Consider the following 16,330-nt stretch of genomic DNA (forward strand, 5'->3'; position numbering starts at 1 on the left):
TGCACATAGTTGCTGCAGTGCTAATAGTTGGCAGCACAGAAGGCAGTACAAAGAGCCCGACTGGAGGCACTCGCAGTTGCAACGGTTCCCTTGGAGGCTGTGGCACGCTCAGTGAGCTGCAGGGGCACTCCTGACACGTTCGGCCCCTTGTGTGGAGAAGTGGGAGTTCCAGCAGGCTTTTAACAAGCAGATGTAGGCTACTAGCTGAGAGGTACAACAGCATAGCTCAGGCTGGCTAAAATAAAACAGTACTCCTGCTGCTATATAAACAAAACGAGATCTCGGTATCAAGATGGCCGACCTGGAAGTCTACTTGTAGCTTCTGATACTTATGCAAATGAGCTACCTGTCAGTGGCATACGCAGAGGAGGAAGCTCATTTTGCACGTGCCACCCTTCTCCCCAGGTAAGAGGAGCGACTTGTTTTCTGTGTTAATGTTTTAGAGGCCTTGGAAGTTGCTTTTCCACTTAGGTGCCCATCCCCCACTTTGGCATAATGCCAGGAATTAAATTTAAATAGAAGAGACGTTTTCTGGGAAGCCCGGAAGTCATCTGTTCTCGCTGTAATTATTTTTGGGTTGCTGTCGTTATGTGGAACTAGCAATTAATGTATAATGCTTCATTAAGTAAAACTGAATACTGAAATTTCTAATATTTTTTTAAAGTATGTCGGTTTTGCTGCTTATGCTACTTTTTTTCTGGGGTTCAAACCTCTGTTGTTTAGCTACTGTGTTATTCTTGTTTCCACAGTGACACCAGTTGATGTACACAGAGGCTAAGCAATACTGTGAGCTTACCCCTGAAAAGGGTGCAGAATTAAGAAAATGGAATCCACCAGTGGTGGTTTTTCGGCTTCATGGTATTATGAAGAAACTTAATTATCTGGGTTGTAGTTTGAATTCTCTTCTTTTTGAGATGGCAAAGCTGTTAAAAAGTTTTGGACACTGAACTGTTGTCCATGTATTGTTTAGTATAAATGCACATTCTCGAGCACGTTTATGTAAATTTTAAAAAGCTGTATTTGTAAATAGGGAAAGAGATCAGGATATAATATTTATCTGATCTCCCGCCTCAGAAGACGATAAGCTTGCCTTAGAGCAGCAAATTTTAAGAAAATGACAGTATTGCTAATTAAATAATATACTGTATTGTGGTTATGTAGGGTATGAAATGGCTGCATGGGGCAGATGTGCTAGTTCTGCACAGATGTATTTGCGTTGTTTCTATTTTACAAGTCAAAAAAGTTGCGACAGGGCGCAAGACTGGAAAGGAGAGATGGTAAAAGAAAATGGCTGGATCTGGGAAGTCTCTGAGCTAGAGAAAAGACATAATTGGAGGTGCATGAACAGGCCAAGGAAACATGGTCGCTTAAAGGTAGACAACAGCTCAAGATGGGGATGTGGAACTGGCAGTAGATAGGCCTTGTCCAGTTGAAGGAAAAATAAGATTAGTCAAAGAAAATAAAACTGAAAAGGTAGAAGGGCAAAGTAGGCAGGTAGATTATTTGAGCTTAAAATGGCAGTGATAGTAACTAAAAGTATTGGAGCCATTCTGAAATGGACTGTGAATTAAGGCCAATAGAGAAGACGTAAATATGCTAGGAAAGAGAACTGTAACTGGTTGATATTGAAGAGGGAGGAATTTAATGATAATAGAGAAAGGTATACTTCTGCATTGATGTGGTAAAATGCTGCATGCCAACAACTTGGGCCAAGTGAGTCTTTTTTTTGTACGTATCTCGCTTTGAAACTGTTGATAACTTTTTTTTTGTGATAATTTAAATTTGTGTCCCATGTTAAATCTCGCTTGTCATTTAGAAATCTGGTTATATGCATGTCCAGACTAAAAAAAGTACAAAAAATGGGGGAGGGGCGGAGGGGGGGGTGCACGTGAGAAGGTACGTGAATAGGTATATTGTAGAATTCCCCAAATAAATTACACTAGAAATTGCAGTTAAAGGTTGTCCATAAAGGCCAAATTCTGTTAAAATCAGTCTTGCTCACATTGTAATGTGAAGGAAGCAATTCAGGCCCCGTCCCTCCTTTTCTGTAAAGTGTAAGTATGAGGATGGTAGAAGAAAAATGGCATTAAGTGTGGCATGGAAAATGTGGGGAAAACGAGTAAAAGAAACAAAAGGTTCCTCAGAGAAAACTGCAGCTAGTAAAGCAAAGGATAATAAAGGTGAGATTGTTAATTGAGAAATAATTCCAACAGTTATGTAGGTGACAATAACATAATTTGTAGTGAAAGAAAAAAGGCAGAAGATTACAGTAAATATTTGGGGTGTTTTTTAGATAGAAGCAAGATTACATTATAGGGTCTTGCAGGTGAATTAAGTACTTAAAATCTAGAAGTTATGAAGAAGATACTAAAGAGTCTATGGCAGACATTAACAAAGACTATAAGCAGGTCTTTGTCATTTGCAATCAGGAGTTCTAAAAGACCTGGCTGAGAATTATTTCTTTCCTGAGGCATCCCTGCCAAAAACATAAAATACAATGGAAATTCCAGAAAACATTGAAGACTTCATATTCAAAAAAGTCAAACAGGATGACCTAAATAATTATTTAGCCTCCTGTCAATCCTGGGGGAAAATAATGGAGGGAGAGCTGAAGGTTCAGTAAATGCAAAAGAATATTATTAGAATTAATACTGTGGTGGTTTAATGGAAGTAAAACTTTATTTAAAAAAAAAAAATCCTGATGTAATTTGTTTTAGAATAAGGTTCCTTGGTGTAAGTACCCAATATGTATAATGCAATTATGCCTTGATACAGTATTTTTCTTAAGTAAGTAACAAGCAACTCTGCCCCCTCCCCCCCCCCCCCCCCCCCCCCCCGAAACCCTGTATCAAGAAAACATTAAATTGATTAAAAAGCTTTTTAAAGCTTTTGAAAGGGAGAGGGGTAGGACGCATGCTTGAAGGAAAATTTCATTATGATTTATATTGTAAAGCAGTTACCTTTGTTAACTTGTAGAGCATAGAAAGGATGACTTTTACAGTCATCTGGATCATTTACTTGGTTCGACCCACTCAAACAGTCTGCTGTTGCACAGCAAAATCTGAAGTTGCACATTTAGAAACCATCCATTATAGAACATACCTGCTTAACAGGAAACCCTACCCTGGAATACAGTAGGGATCATACAGACAAAAAAGGTGAGGTAAAGTCCCAAACAGAAAGTTAATGTGGAGGGGCTGAAATTCTGTTGGATACAGAGGAGGAGTAAGGAAGTCATACACTTGATTAATCTGCTTTAGTTATACTGATGATGTGAATTCTGTATCAATATAGGTTACAGTCCTGTTGCCCATAGGTTTGAGATTTTTTGGGGGGTGGGGTGTTTTTTTGGTTTGTTTCTTGTTTGTTTGTTTGTTTTTTTCTTTCAATGTTGAAAAACTAGGAAGAGTCCTGGGAAAAGGCACAAAAATGACCATGGCTCAAGAACACGAAATTGTAAAACAATTTAAAAGTTAAACTGTTAGCATGGGTTGGAAGCAACCTCTGGTGGTCATCTAGTCTGACATCTTAAAAGCAGGGTAACTTCAAAATTAGACCAGGTTACTCCGGGATTTGTCAAGGTGAGGTTTGAAAATTGGCAAGGGTGGAGATTCCACAACCACTCTGGACAAGCTGTTTCAGTGTTTGACTACTGAAGAAGTTAGTGAAGAACTAACTGTTCTTTGTATCTATCTGGAATTTCTCTTGCGACAAGCTGTATCTATTCCTCTTGTCAGTGTACTGTATCTGTGAAAACAGTCTGGCTTTGTCTTCTTTATGTATGCCAATTAGGTTGTTGAAGAGAGTAATTCGTTCTCCTCACTAAGCTATCTTTTCTTCATGCTACACAAATTCAGCTCGCTAGTCTCATATCATCTGTCATGTTCTCCAGCCCTCAGCAATCTTGGTGGTCCTCCGCTGGACCTGCTTATCAATCTCTCTTTTGCATTTGCTGTCCCAAAAGTGGATGTACCATACTTCAGATGAGCTTCACAGGTGCCAAGCAGAGTGGAATAATCATTTCCTTTGATCTGCAGGCTATGCTTTTGCATATGCAGCCCAGTCTTGAGTTTTAAAAGAAAGAATTGGTATAAAGCAGTAATTCAATTGAGTATGTTCATTTAGAAAGCAAAAATGACTACTAAAATAGGCTCTCCAGTCCAGAGGAGGGGGAAGGAGAGAGTAATGGGAAGCTGGAGGCAGACCAACTAATATTTAAAAATGATGCTTTTTTTGTTGTGGTTTTTTTTTTTTTTTTTTTTTTTTACTATGCTGTGAGTGAGTAAAGGAAGCATTGATTTTTCTTTTTTGTGTTTTGTCTCTTTCCAAAAAGACATCTAATCTTGATTTAAAGACAAGCTTAAAAGAATGGCCAATCTATGCCACTTATATGGCATATAGATTTGGAACAGCTGATGTACTACTTGCTCACTATGCCAACTCTGCAGCTGGGTTACATGGGATAATGCTGGCATGAAGTCTTCCATGTAATTTAATTTTCTGGTTATTGCATAAGGTTACTTAGTATGGACTGTTACAACCTTTATCACTAGTTTGACTCCAATCTGGTTACACATTTAGCCAAACCATGCCCAGCCTTATACTGACGTGGTGAAACCCCGCGAAAGTTGTCTAGAACTTCTGCCTAAGAATAATATCTGGACTGTCTCATCTTGTGGCTGTTAGCCAGATAAGATGTTTAGAAGATGAGGTCAAGAAAGTTAGCCAGCTTTGCATTAACCAAGTTTCTGGTTTCAGCAAGTGGATGGCTAAGGACATTTAATGGTCTAATGAGACAAGAAATGGTTCTTTTTGTTGTTGTGCTTTACAATGTCTTCCTTAATTCTAGCAGTTTGGTATTTTTTGTAAGACATGCTGCAGTGATTCTGGATACTTTTGTTGCCCCCTTCCCCCTCCCTTCTGAAAGAACAGTGGACAATGGTTAACCTGTATGCAGCAAAACTTGTAACTGTTGAATGAAAACTCTTATGGTCAAGAACAGTAAATTACCTAATAATATTCAGTCATCCTAGTGGTGTGTAGCCAGTGACCTTATCTTCTTTGTATTTACAATTTTACTTCTCTTTTGTTGTGGGTCTTTCTCTTAAGTTGTGGTCAGACCTGCCCTAAAATTTCACCTTCTGTGATGTTTTCCTTTTGCACTTAAATCTGCTGTTTATTTTGTTGGGTTTTGGGTTTTGTGGTTTGTTTGTTTGGTTTTTTTTTTTTTTTAATCAAAGTGGACAACATTTAAAGCTGTGAACAGTATGACTTTTATACTGCCTTGTTCTAGAACTTAAATTACATTGTGATCAGTCACAAGCATAGCTATCAGTTGCAGTATAGGCCTGCACTCTGTACTTGTGTGTTGAGGTGGGAGGGGAAGAGGTCCCTTGTGTTCTCCATCAGCAACCTCACAGAGGGAAGGGTGAAGCCTTGTTTAGCTATTCTGAACAGATCTGAACTCTACTTAGGAACGATCAGCTAATCTGTGCTGCAAACAATGAATATATTACCTTTACTAAGAATAGTTATGCTCATGAAGTTTTCCAGCTTTGGTTGAGGTAGAGCATCAGCAACTTCCAGTTCATACAGTTGCTGTCATTATGGGGCCAGGAAGGGGGAATTATGAAGCTCTGTCACACCTGAATTTGCTATCATAACATGTGATGGAAAGAGAATTCTGAAGATGCTGTAGCCCAGGATTTTGTGCTGACTGTCCTAATGGCATCTATTATGTGTTTGACAGCAGCAGGAAGACTGAAACTAATGTCTTGTGACCTAGTTCTCAAAGTGAGAAAGCTGTAGAATTGCATCTGATTTCTTTCGTTGGCTAGGATAAATGGAGTATCATGCATGCCAGCACAAGAGCTGCATGTGTGTTCCAGGAAGCATTGCTGACAGTATAAGGCAAATTTTGTAAATAACTTGCATTCTCCAGGCTAGGAAATTATCTGTCAGCTCAATAACAGAGGAGAGGCATTGCAAAACCAAGTCCAAGACCGTTCATTTGGCACAGGAAATCAAGCTGTCATAGGAACTATCAAAGTTAAAATGTTAAAACTTAACTTCAGTGCCACTTGAAGTAGATGATGCAGGCTCTCAGTTGGTTTGGACATGCCATGATTATTTCAAACCTAGTATGGGAGGGGAGCCTCCTCTAGGGGGAAGGCTGTGCTTCCATCTTCTAAAGAGAAGTGATTGTTTCTAACAAAGAACTAGCATTCATTTAACAAGGATGTTGGAACAACAGCCTAAAGAATAATGAAAGCAGTTTAATGAATGCAAACTTGATAAAAAGACTGGCTGATACTTGAACTGGGAAAAGCTAACATTATTTATCCCTTAATAGCTACAGTGCTGTTTGCTTGTATGCAAAATCTGACCAATTTTTAATCTCTTAAGTACAGTTGTGGGTTTTTTTTTGGTTTTGTGTTTTTTGGTTTGGTTTTTTTTTTTAAATCTCAAGCCTGTTGATGGAGGCAGCATGTATCCCTGACTTATTAGTCCCTCTTTGCTTCTGACTTTCCCTAGAGGAAGATGGAAGCACTTTGGTGATCAGTACTCTAGTTACGGTAAAATGGAAAAAAAAACTTTTCTTCGCAGCAGTTGTAATTAACTATTCTGTTCAAATGCAGCATATGTAGTAGTTTGAAAATTGTTGATAGGATCTTTTTCTGCACACATTGAAGGATTGGTGTGATAACTGCTGTATGTAGCTTCTGTGTCATCTGGGAAGGCCATTATACTGTTAGCAGCAGCCTTCTCTGAGAATTGTGCACTTCGAAAACAAGATGGAAATTCTTAGGATTCATTGACTAGTTTAAAAAAACCAAACATGTTGGTACCTGTGCTCAAGCTTGTAGCTTCAATTGGTTTTGAATAATAAAGAATTGTTTGAGTTTTGAGAAGAAACCATTTGGGTGTCCAACGCCACTGTCATGATCATCAAGAAGGCTGGTCCAGACAAAGTATTTCCACAGGTACTGAAGTCAGTGAGCACTGTGAACCTGGGTCAACACTATGAACCTGAACTCAAAATACCACTATGTTAAGAAGTGGAGCCTTGTGCTCTGGAACTTAAGCATAAGCGGACTAGGTTTACCCAAAAACACACCCTACAATTTTAGAATTACATCTGGTGGTTATCTGGTGGTTGCCTGTAACCAGTGGGGTCCCCCAGGGCTCAATACTTGGTCCTATTTTGTTTAATATATTCATTAATGACCTGGATGAGGGGACAGAGTGTATCCTCAGCAAGTTTGCTGATGATACCAAACTGGGTGGGGTGGCTGACACCCCAGAGGGCCGTGCTGCCATCCAGCGTGACCTGGACAGGCTGGAGAGCTGGGCAGAGAAGAACCTAATGAGGTTCAACAAAACCAAGTGCAAGGTCCTGCACCTGGGGAGGAAGAATGCTAGGCACCAGTACAGGTTAGGGGCTGACCTGCTGGGAAGTAGCTTGGAGGAGAAGGATCTGGGGGTTGTGGTAGACAGTAAATTATCCATGGCCCAGCAATGTGCCCTTGTCGCCAAAAAGGCCAATGGAATCCTGGGCTGCATAGGGAAGAGTGTGGCCAGTAGGTCGAGGGAGGTCATTCTCCCCCTCTACTCGGCACTGGTGAGGCCACAACTGGAATACTGTGTCCAGTTTTGGGCTCCCCAGTTCAAGAGGGACAGGGAACTGCTGGAGCGAGTCCAGCGAAGGGCAACTAAGATGATTAAGGGCTTGGAGCATCTCCCTTATGAGGAAAGGCTGAGAGAGCTGGGACTCTTTAGCCTGGAGAAGAGAAGGCTGAGGGGAGACCTTATTATGGCATACAAGTATCTAAAGGGTGGGCTGAAGGAGGATGGAGCCAGGCTCTTTTCATTGGTTCCAAGTGACAGGACGAGGGGCAATGGGCACAAGTTAGAACACAGGAAGTTCCGTTCAAATACACGGAAACAGTTCTTTACGGTTCGGGTGACAGAGCACTGGAACAGGCTGCCCAGGGAGGTTGTGGAGTCCCCTTCCCTAGAGATTTTCAAGACCCGCCTGGATGCAGTCCTGAGTAATGTGCTCTAGGCAATCCTGCTTTAGCAGGAGAGTTGGACTAGATGATCTCTAGAGGTCCCTTCCAACTCTGATAATTCTGTGATTCTGTGATCTCTAACATGAAAGGCCAAATGCATAAAATGGCAGCAGCTACTTCCCAGACCTCTTTTGCGTTATGCTGTGCCATATGACTTGTCAGAGACTTACATGCAAATGTATTGTGGTCTGGATATAACGTCAAGAGATTTCACTAAACTTTTGCATCTGGGTACCAGTTGTGGGAGTGAGAAAGTTTCTGTGGACTTGGCATGAGAGACTATTACATCCTTAGGTGCTTCTATGCAGCATTCTGACTATTCCACTACCTATATCACTTTGAGGGAGAGAAAAGGATCACACCCAATATAGCCAGTCTCTTGATACCCATCTTAAGACATGTTTCAGGTGTTCTTCAGGGTTACATTAAAGGATATTTTCTAGGATGGTCAGACTAAGGACATGCATCACTCCCAAGCAAATGGCATGGAGAGGATTATGAGATACTGCTTCAGACACAAAGAAACTGCCTTTCTCCCCCACACAAGAGAGAATCTGCTTCAGCCTGTCTTGTCCTGTTCCTTAATTGTCAGTGGCACCTTCCTCAACCAGAATCGGAGAGGCAACCATGTGTTATCAAGACATACACCTATCTATTTCAAGCCTGCAAACAGATTACCTTACTTCAAGGATATATATATATGGAGTTCTTCCCCGTTACTGTGCAGTTGCACACATTTTCTGGACAGTGCTAGAGGCAAGACCTGCTCCTCTATCCCCAGACAATGCAGATTTTTATTTTTTTTTATAGCAGGCAGGTGGTTTGGGTTCATTCCTTTATTACTGGTGGCACAAGCACCATGCTGCTTTTTCAGAGGTGGATCAGCTTGCTGGTACTTCTGCCTTGTTCCCTTAGCTTAGATATTGGGAAGCTTTTGGCAATAGAGTGGACAGAGAAATAACAAGGGACGTTCCAGGATGAAATTTTTGGCGTGCTGCTGTAGTAGATCTTATCCCTCGTATTTTCTCTATTTTTCTCAAATTATTTGGTAAGACAAAGCAAGTTGAGTAACTGCTGTTTTATTTGTCTGTCTATGGAAGGTCAGTTCTTCTCTACATGGTGTTGAATTGCTATTGTGTATTTAACCAATCTATTTCCTCTGCCTTAGTTGTGATGGCTTAGTGAGATGTAAACATAGTCCCTGCCCTAATAGTGTAGCAGCTTAAGTCCAAATCTTTAGATGAAGTCTTTTTTTCTTTTTCTTTTTCTTTTTTTTTGTGTGTGTGTCTGCTAGTTTGAGGAGACGGGGAGGGAGAGTTATAGCAGGTATCTATATAGTTCATATTGTGTTTTCACTGAGTGAGATCTCTAAGGAATTACTCTAAGTTTTTTTTGTTTTTTTTTTTCTTCTTGGTCACAGTACTTAATCTTATTTGGAAGGTTTCTCTCTTTTTTTTGACCATTCATTTCAAGTATTGAGGCATGTGTGCATATATTTGATATGAGAAGAGTCTTTATCCATCCAAGAACTGTTTAGTTGAATATTGTATCGTGCCAAAGCTTGCAGAGGTGAATCAGTTAAGGATGGTCAGAGCATCTCTGTTCAGCAAAAGCTGAATCCATTTTCCGGAGTATATCTGTCATTAAATGTGTTTTCAGGGCAGCCCCTTGGAATTAGATTAAATATCAAATGTTTAAAGAAAATACTGTGATGGGTAGAACAGATGATTCTTTTCAGAATCTGCCCACATTACGTTCTGAAAGTCGTCCACTGGTGCAGTAAGGTGATTGTGGACTTCTTCAAACATAAATTTGCAGCCATTTAGAAAAGCTTTATCAGTAACTGAAATTTCTTGAGATGCAGATTTTCACCATCTCTGGCTTCATTTTTTGACTTCCCAGCAGTCTTAAAGGAAGACAGAGGTTACAGATAGAGCTGGGATAGCTTTGTTTGGGACAGCTGGTGTTTTCACTGTTATTCAGCTGCACAGATTTTTACTTGCGTGATAACTTTCTGATTTTTCTGGTTTACAGTGACACTTTTGCTAGTTTTGGTTTATCATTAAATACCTCATAATGTTGATCAGCTCAGACATCTTTGTGGCAGTGAAATTGCCCTAATGAGCCAAAAGAGTGTATTTTGTTTTGTTTTAAGTTATTTGTTGTTAAGCATGGGGAAAGGGGAGTTGCACAGCTGTGTGTACAGGGAAGAAGAAACTGAGTTCAGTGTTGAGTCTGTAGGCATACATGATGGAAAATGCATCTAGACAGCAGCTTAAGGAACTTCACATATAGATAGACACACCACCATCCGCCCCACCACCCTCATCATCTGGTGGTAAAGTATGTAAGCTGCTGATAGCTGTGGCTTGAGTAGATTGAAAATGAGCTGGAAATAATCAAAGCTGTGATTTCACCATTTTGCGTCAACATTGCTTAAAGAGCCCTTGTAACTAACTGGTTCTAGCTACTTGTTCCAAGCCTTTGCCATCCTGTTCATTACATTGGCACAGCAAGGAGCTGGATCAGAAAACTGATCTGTAAGAGGGAAGCTGGTTCAATGGCTCACTGTGCTGTGTTTTACAAACTGTTCTGCCAACACGGTAGAAGTGGCATAGAGTGAAAATGAAGAGCTGAGGAATACGGGTGTAGGATTTGTCACTGTAACAATGCACATTGGTCCTTAACTTCAGTGTCAACAATCCTGTAAATATGTGTGGTAATTGTAGAACAGAATTTTTGATGGTTTGGGTGAAGGACCATGTTTTACAAGGACAGAGGAAAATGAAGAATTCTTTGTTTCCAAGGGCATTACATAAATTTTGTGTATTAAAATTTTGCTTCTGGTTTGGAGAGGGGTCTAGTTTAATCTCTCATATTTTATTTGGAAAGTATTCATATTATGTTGGCTTTACAGAAATCTGTGTCCATGTAGAATATAAGAAAGATCCACAAATGAAGTTGTGGTGTAATGTGAGGTGGCTCTTTCTCACACTGTCATTTAGTTTTACTGAATAAACACCCTTCTATTTTAAAGTCTGACTTCTGTTGAAATGCTTCCTGCCTTAGGTCTGTCTTCCTTTTCATTTCCTCAGCTTATTCAAATACAATGCAGAACATGGAGAAAGCCACAAACAGAGAAGCAAACTAGGTCTTTGTCTTTTCTTAAATTTGAGCATGTAGACGATCCTTCTTGTGGTTTGGTGGTGTTTTTTTTTTTTTTCCCTTGGAGAAGTCCTAAGTCCTCTTAAAGAGTTCAGACTGGAGCAGGATTTTTTCCAACCTCTTTAAGGAAGATCTTCCAAGAAGTGCTGGCAGACCCTCTGTTGTAAAACTGTTTCTGCTTAAAAAAGAAGTGACTCTTCCTTGCCTGGATAAAAGTGGAAAGACAGGCAGAAGAACTTGAACTGACTGAAACGCTTACTCAGATCTTCTGAAGCTACCATGGCAGTAAGGCATTGGCCAACAGGATTCTGAGACAGAGTAAGAGGCTCTAAAGCTCATGGCTCACTCCTATTAACCTTCATCATCTTTGCATAGTTTCAAAGTGAACCAGGGCTGTGTCATGTCAGCCCAGTTGCATCTCAGTTGAGAAAGAACTCTGATGGCTAGTTTTGGATCTCATGATTTAGAGTCTGGTACTCTGGTCGTAGGCTGAACACGCTCCGACTGTGACAAAGGATCTCCACTGAACAAAGAAGTGTCTAGGAGGGCCCTTGTGAAGTCAGTATTTCAAACATGCATAAGCCTTCAAGTTAAAAAGACTGCTTGAAAGAATAAACCTAGAGTCCTGCCATGAGAGGACTCCTATCTCAAATTCTGCTCTACATGATAAAAAGAATTGAGAAGGACTAAATGTGGATCTTGCTGTGAAGCAAAAAAATACACAGCCGCAGCAAAAAGGATACACACTGGATTGTCCCTTTCTTTACTACTCTGAGATGGAGAGTGAGAAAATCCATCAAAGTCTGATTGACAAATTCAAGGAGAAAAACAGTGGAGGAAGCAGTTTTCTGTCACTGTCATGTGAGGATTTTGCTAAAACATGCTAAGCAGAATCTGTTTCTCTATTAGCATTTCGGAGAGAATATTCTAATACTGTCCATGAGAAAGCGTTAGCTGCCTCCAGTTCTGATGTAGTTCCAGAGAAGATTTTTTTTTTTCCCTGAAGATGCTTGAGAATGTTTTGAGAAATAAGGCCATCTAATTGGTCTGCCAGGCAATTCTACCTTCCCATGAGAGAATTCAGGTACTGACAGTATAACAGCAGCAGGGTTTATATATTCATAGAAAGGGAAGAACCAAGTCCTTGTTCTTGGAGAGAGCTATTGTGTCTGGATTTTGAAGCGAAGTAGTGTTCTCAGACTGGTATTTTCAGGGGAAAATATCTCTAAAACGTATCCTTCCTTGAAGACTACAGTTCACGTATGCCTCTCGATACAGAAGATCCTGAAACAAAAGAAAGGTCATAATAGTCTTAAATTGGTCATGCCATTTCTGTACGTGCAAACTTCTCGGTTCATTCTGAATGTGTCTTGCTGATGTGGTCTGGCAGCATATCCCCCAGAAGGTTCTACTGTAAATCCTGAACTAGACTTAATTATATAAGAAATAAAAGTGGAAACCCTCTTTCTCTGCAGTGTTTCCTTTGTCAGTTTGATACTGCTCTGAAATCTTCTGACTTTCATTTTTGATAGTGACATAAAACTCTAGTTTACTTCTTTTTATTAAGATTCATATTGCAAGATGACAAAGCACAATAGCTAGGTTACTTTTAGATAATTTTTTTACTCTGCATCCTTGAGACATCTGTGTAACATCAGTCAGGTTCGTCATCTCCTATTTCAAATGCTTAACTAAGCACGTGCTTTTTTTCTCTGATCAGTTTGAGGCTATGATTTGAAGAGCTGTTGCCTGAAGCACATGTGTGATTCCACTTATTTAGTATCTCATAAAAATGTAGCTACTTAGAGCTCTCATCCCGAGAGCCTACACCAAATTATTAGAATTTCATCCTCTCCTCTCTTTCTTTCTCAGCCCTTACTCAGCCCAAAGGGAAATGTCATGGCATATAGTTCATGTAACAGAACCCTTACTAAAAGACAATCAGGAAATCTTCTTGATGCTTAAATGCTACTTAATAAGGTCAGGAGAGAGTTTATGGGAATGGGACTCTGTCTGTGAACATTGACTAAACTATTTAAGATGGTGCTGCACAGCAATGGTGGTGCTTATTCTGCTAGAGTTCTGGAAAACTCATTGCCTCTTTTGAATACTATGACTGTATTCAAAGTGTGCAGAGTAAACGTATGGGGCATAGGATGCTGTCCTGTTAGGCACTGCTTGGTAGGAAGCCCCTCTAGGTTAGATGACAGTCTGTGTGGGTAGTCTCATAAGGAACAGTTACTCATAGCAATATTGCCCACAGAAATATGTTGACTCCATGGATTTTTGCAGTCTACTTTCTTTTCCTGCCACTGTGGAATCTGCTGCTTGATGTCTGTGTATTAGTGGCATTACTGAAGGTTGTTAGGTTGGTCCTTTTTTGGTAAGATAGAGGAGAATACGTATAGGGTCATGTGTGATATTCTTTGAGAGGTTTCAATCTCATTTTCCGAGTATATGTATTTCAAGAGTAGAATAAATCTAGATAATATGCTAACTGCTCTGTGGTTTGAATTTTTTATTATTGTTGTGACTCTGAAGGTCTCTACTTTCTGTTCTTGGTTACCTTAAGTGGAGAAACTAGAAATCAGAAAATGCAAGACAGTTGCTGAAACTGTGTGGGGTTTCTGTAGCACTGTGATGGCTGTTTCTTGCCATATGCAAATAATCTAAGATACACATAGACATCTAGAAAAGCATAGGAGAAAAGAGGCTTTTCCCTCTTTTTGTATTTTGCTGTCTCTGATTGTTGATGGCTTAATGTGCAGGCTTAGGGGGAAAAAAGTCTTTATGGGAGAAGATCACCAAACCAGAATTGTATAGGCGGTATCCCGTTTATAAAGAAAAAGCATTCACTGGTCTCTGAAAAATATACTTGATTGCATTTCATAAAACAGTTGTGAAAAGCTCACTTTTGCATTTGGTATCTGATGTTATGCAATCAGTGCATTATAGATCTTTGGAAAAGGAGAGGAATGAGATGGGGGTTATTAAAAGAGCATTAGGTTCCGGTGAATATTCCCAAATGGCAAACGTCAAAATTGAGACGAAACTAAGAGATGTTGCTTAGCAACTGTGGTAGTCTCTTATGGCCACAGATGAATACAGTGAGTGTTTACAGCAGTAGTGCTGTTGTAAAGTGAGTCTGTCTGAAGAAGGATGTCTAAAGAAGCTAGTTTTCCTTATGAAATTCAGTAGTGATTTCTTCCTCATTCTGGTGAACCTTCAAACTACTGTTGTTGGGGATGGGAAACAACAACCTGGCAATAAAACTGATTTTGCAAATTGATGTTTTCCTAGTGGTAAACAACATTTTCTATCAAATATTTGATTATATTTTGTATTATAGTAGCAATAAGCTCTAGTATTTCTGTTCCTTGACTTGTCTTCAGAATTTGAGGCAGAATTATACTGGATTAGTTGTACATCGGCCATAATAGCAGGACTGGGAGAAAAAATATTTCATTATATCTGAGGAGAAATTGCTTCCAGTATTTTTTTTGTGTTGCGTCAGCCCTAATATCCTCTGTGACCCTTGCAACGCTCCCTGCTGTACATTTATTCAACTGTGTTGTGCATTCTTAAAGAGTTCTGCAAACTCTACTGGCAGTAGCTTAATTTCTTATCTCCTTCACTTAAAGATTTCCTAATGCAAACATATTTTGAAATCTTAACTTCTTACTTATTCAACTTGTGAACTGTTTTGAACGTTCTTCTAAAATGAAATTTTCCAAGTCGAAGATGAGTAAATGGGATGTGAAGGTTGAAACCTGTGTATAATAGCACAGCCTAAATTTGTGGAAATTTTAACAGTGCTCATTTTAATCAACAAGTTTTGTAGGTGTGAGGATCTGAATTGAAAATGCATGCATTCTGTTGCACTTCAAGTTTATCCTGATGTTTTCACATTAATTCTTTGAATTAAAGAAACCCCCCACACACACACAGAAAAGTGCTATGTTTTTGACTGGCACTTTAAAGTCTGTCAGTTGCTCAGTGTCCCCTAGTTTGGTCTTCTGAAAATAACCTTCCCTTTCTTGCGTGGGGTCTTTGGGCCTTGCAGTGTACCTTGCCCTTAAAACAAAGACATTCATAGTAGTGTTTATTTAGCATCCTGTTTGTCTACACTGTTGTGTAGGGTATTCCTAAAAAAAAAAAAACCAACAACAAAAACAAACAAACAACAAACAAACAAACAAAAAAAAAACCCACAAAAACAAATTCTGAAGCATATCCTCTCCTTTCATTACTTCCGCTTCACCCTTAAATATTAAAACCGTTGTATTCATCTGTTTGCATCTTGAAGAATTTTGTAAGATGCTGTTAAACTTAGTATTCCTTGCAATGTCTTCAAGTGCATTTCTCTGTATTTTTATCAGCAGCATTTACTGAATGAGTGTGTTTTCTCACCATGTCAGAACTGTAAACAGTCAAAAATGAATTCAAGAAAAAGATGCAAAATGAAACTCTAATCATACTGGTTGACCTAAGAAATGGAAGTTGGGTACTTGGAATTCTTATCTCAGGTCTGACAGAAGTCTGTGTCTTGTATCATATAAATTAGAAGATACATTTCAGAAGCAGAGTCTTACTTTGATTGTATCAATTTTTTTGCATATCTGACCAGAGATGCTAAACAAGCTGAATTTGTTTTCCTGGGAGGACGGTGGCTAAAGAGAAGTTCACTTCAGCTTATTTCAGTCTGATCTTTTACTGTTTGCATGTATTTTTCAGCTTTCATATACAAGAATTATATTTAAAACCCTTTGCAAATAAACTAGATCCTGAAGTTCACAACCTAATTACTATCTTTTAGACTTTTCTTATTGTAAACCAGCTGATCACACTTTCTCCAAGCATATATAAGTACAAAATACACAAACATATATAAAATTTATTTTATATAACCTATTCAGAGGAGTACTTTTGTGGATTTTTTAATGGCTTAGGTAATTGGGAGAAGATTGTTTAGCTTGAAAGGTACCTCCTCAACTCTGCAATTACTGCTGTCTTGCTGAAGATGTAACACTCTCAGAAGGCTGGTGGACTAGTCATCTGTCCACCTTTAAAGGTCCTATTTTAGAGATATTTTT

The 16,330-nt window shown here is 39.3% G+C and overlaps 1 protein-coding gene across 3 annotated transcripts in view; it reads left to right on the forward strand.

Moving 5' to 3' along the window:
* Window positions 1-220: 220 nt before the first annotated feature.
* Window positions 221-16,330, forward strand: part of ATF7IP (activating transcription factor 7 interacting protein) — an 84,887-nt gene continuing 68,777 nt past the window's right edge. For all 3 annotated transcript variants that reach the window (XM_082499375.1, XM_082499374.1, XM_082499376.1), the window contains exon 1: window positions 221-405. In XM_082499375.1, the coding sequence (XP_082355501.1) occupies window positions 332-405 (74 nt within the window). In that variant the 5' untranslated portion in view covers window positions 221-331. The remainder of the gene's footprint in view (window positions 406-16,330) is intronic.

This window comes from Vanellus vanellus (genome assembly GCF_965231255.1).
Source record: "Vanellus vanellus genome assembly, chromosome: 1".
NCBI lineage: Eukaryota > Metazoa > Chordata > Aves > Charadriiformes > Charadriidae > Vanellus > Vanellus vanellus.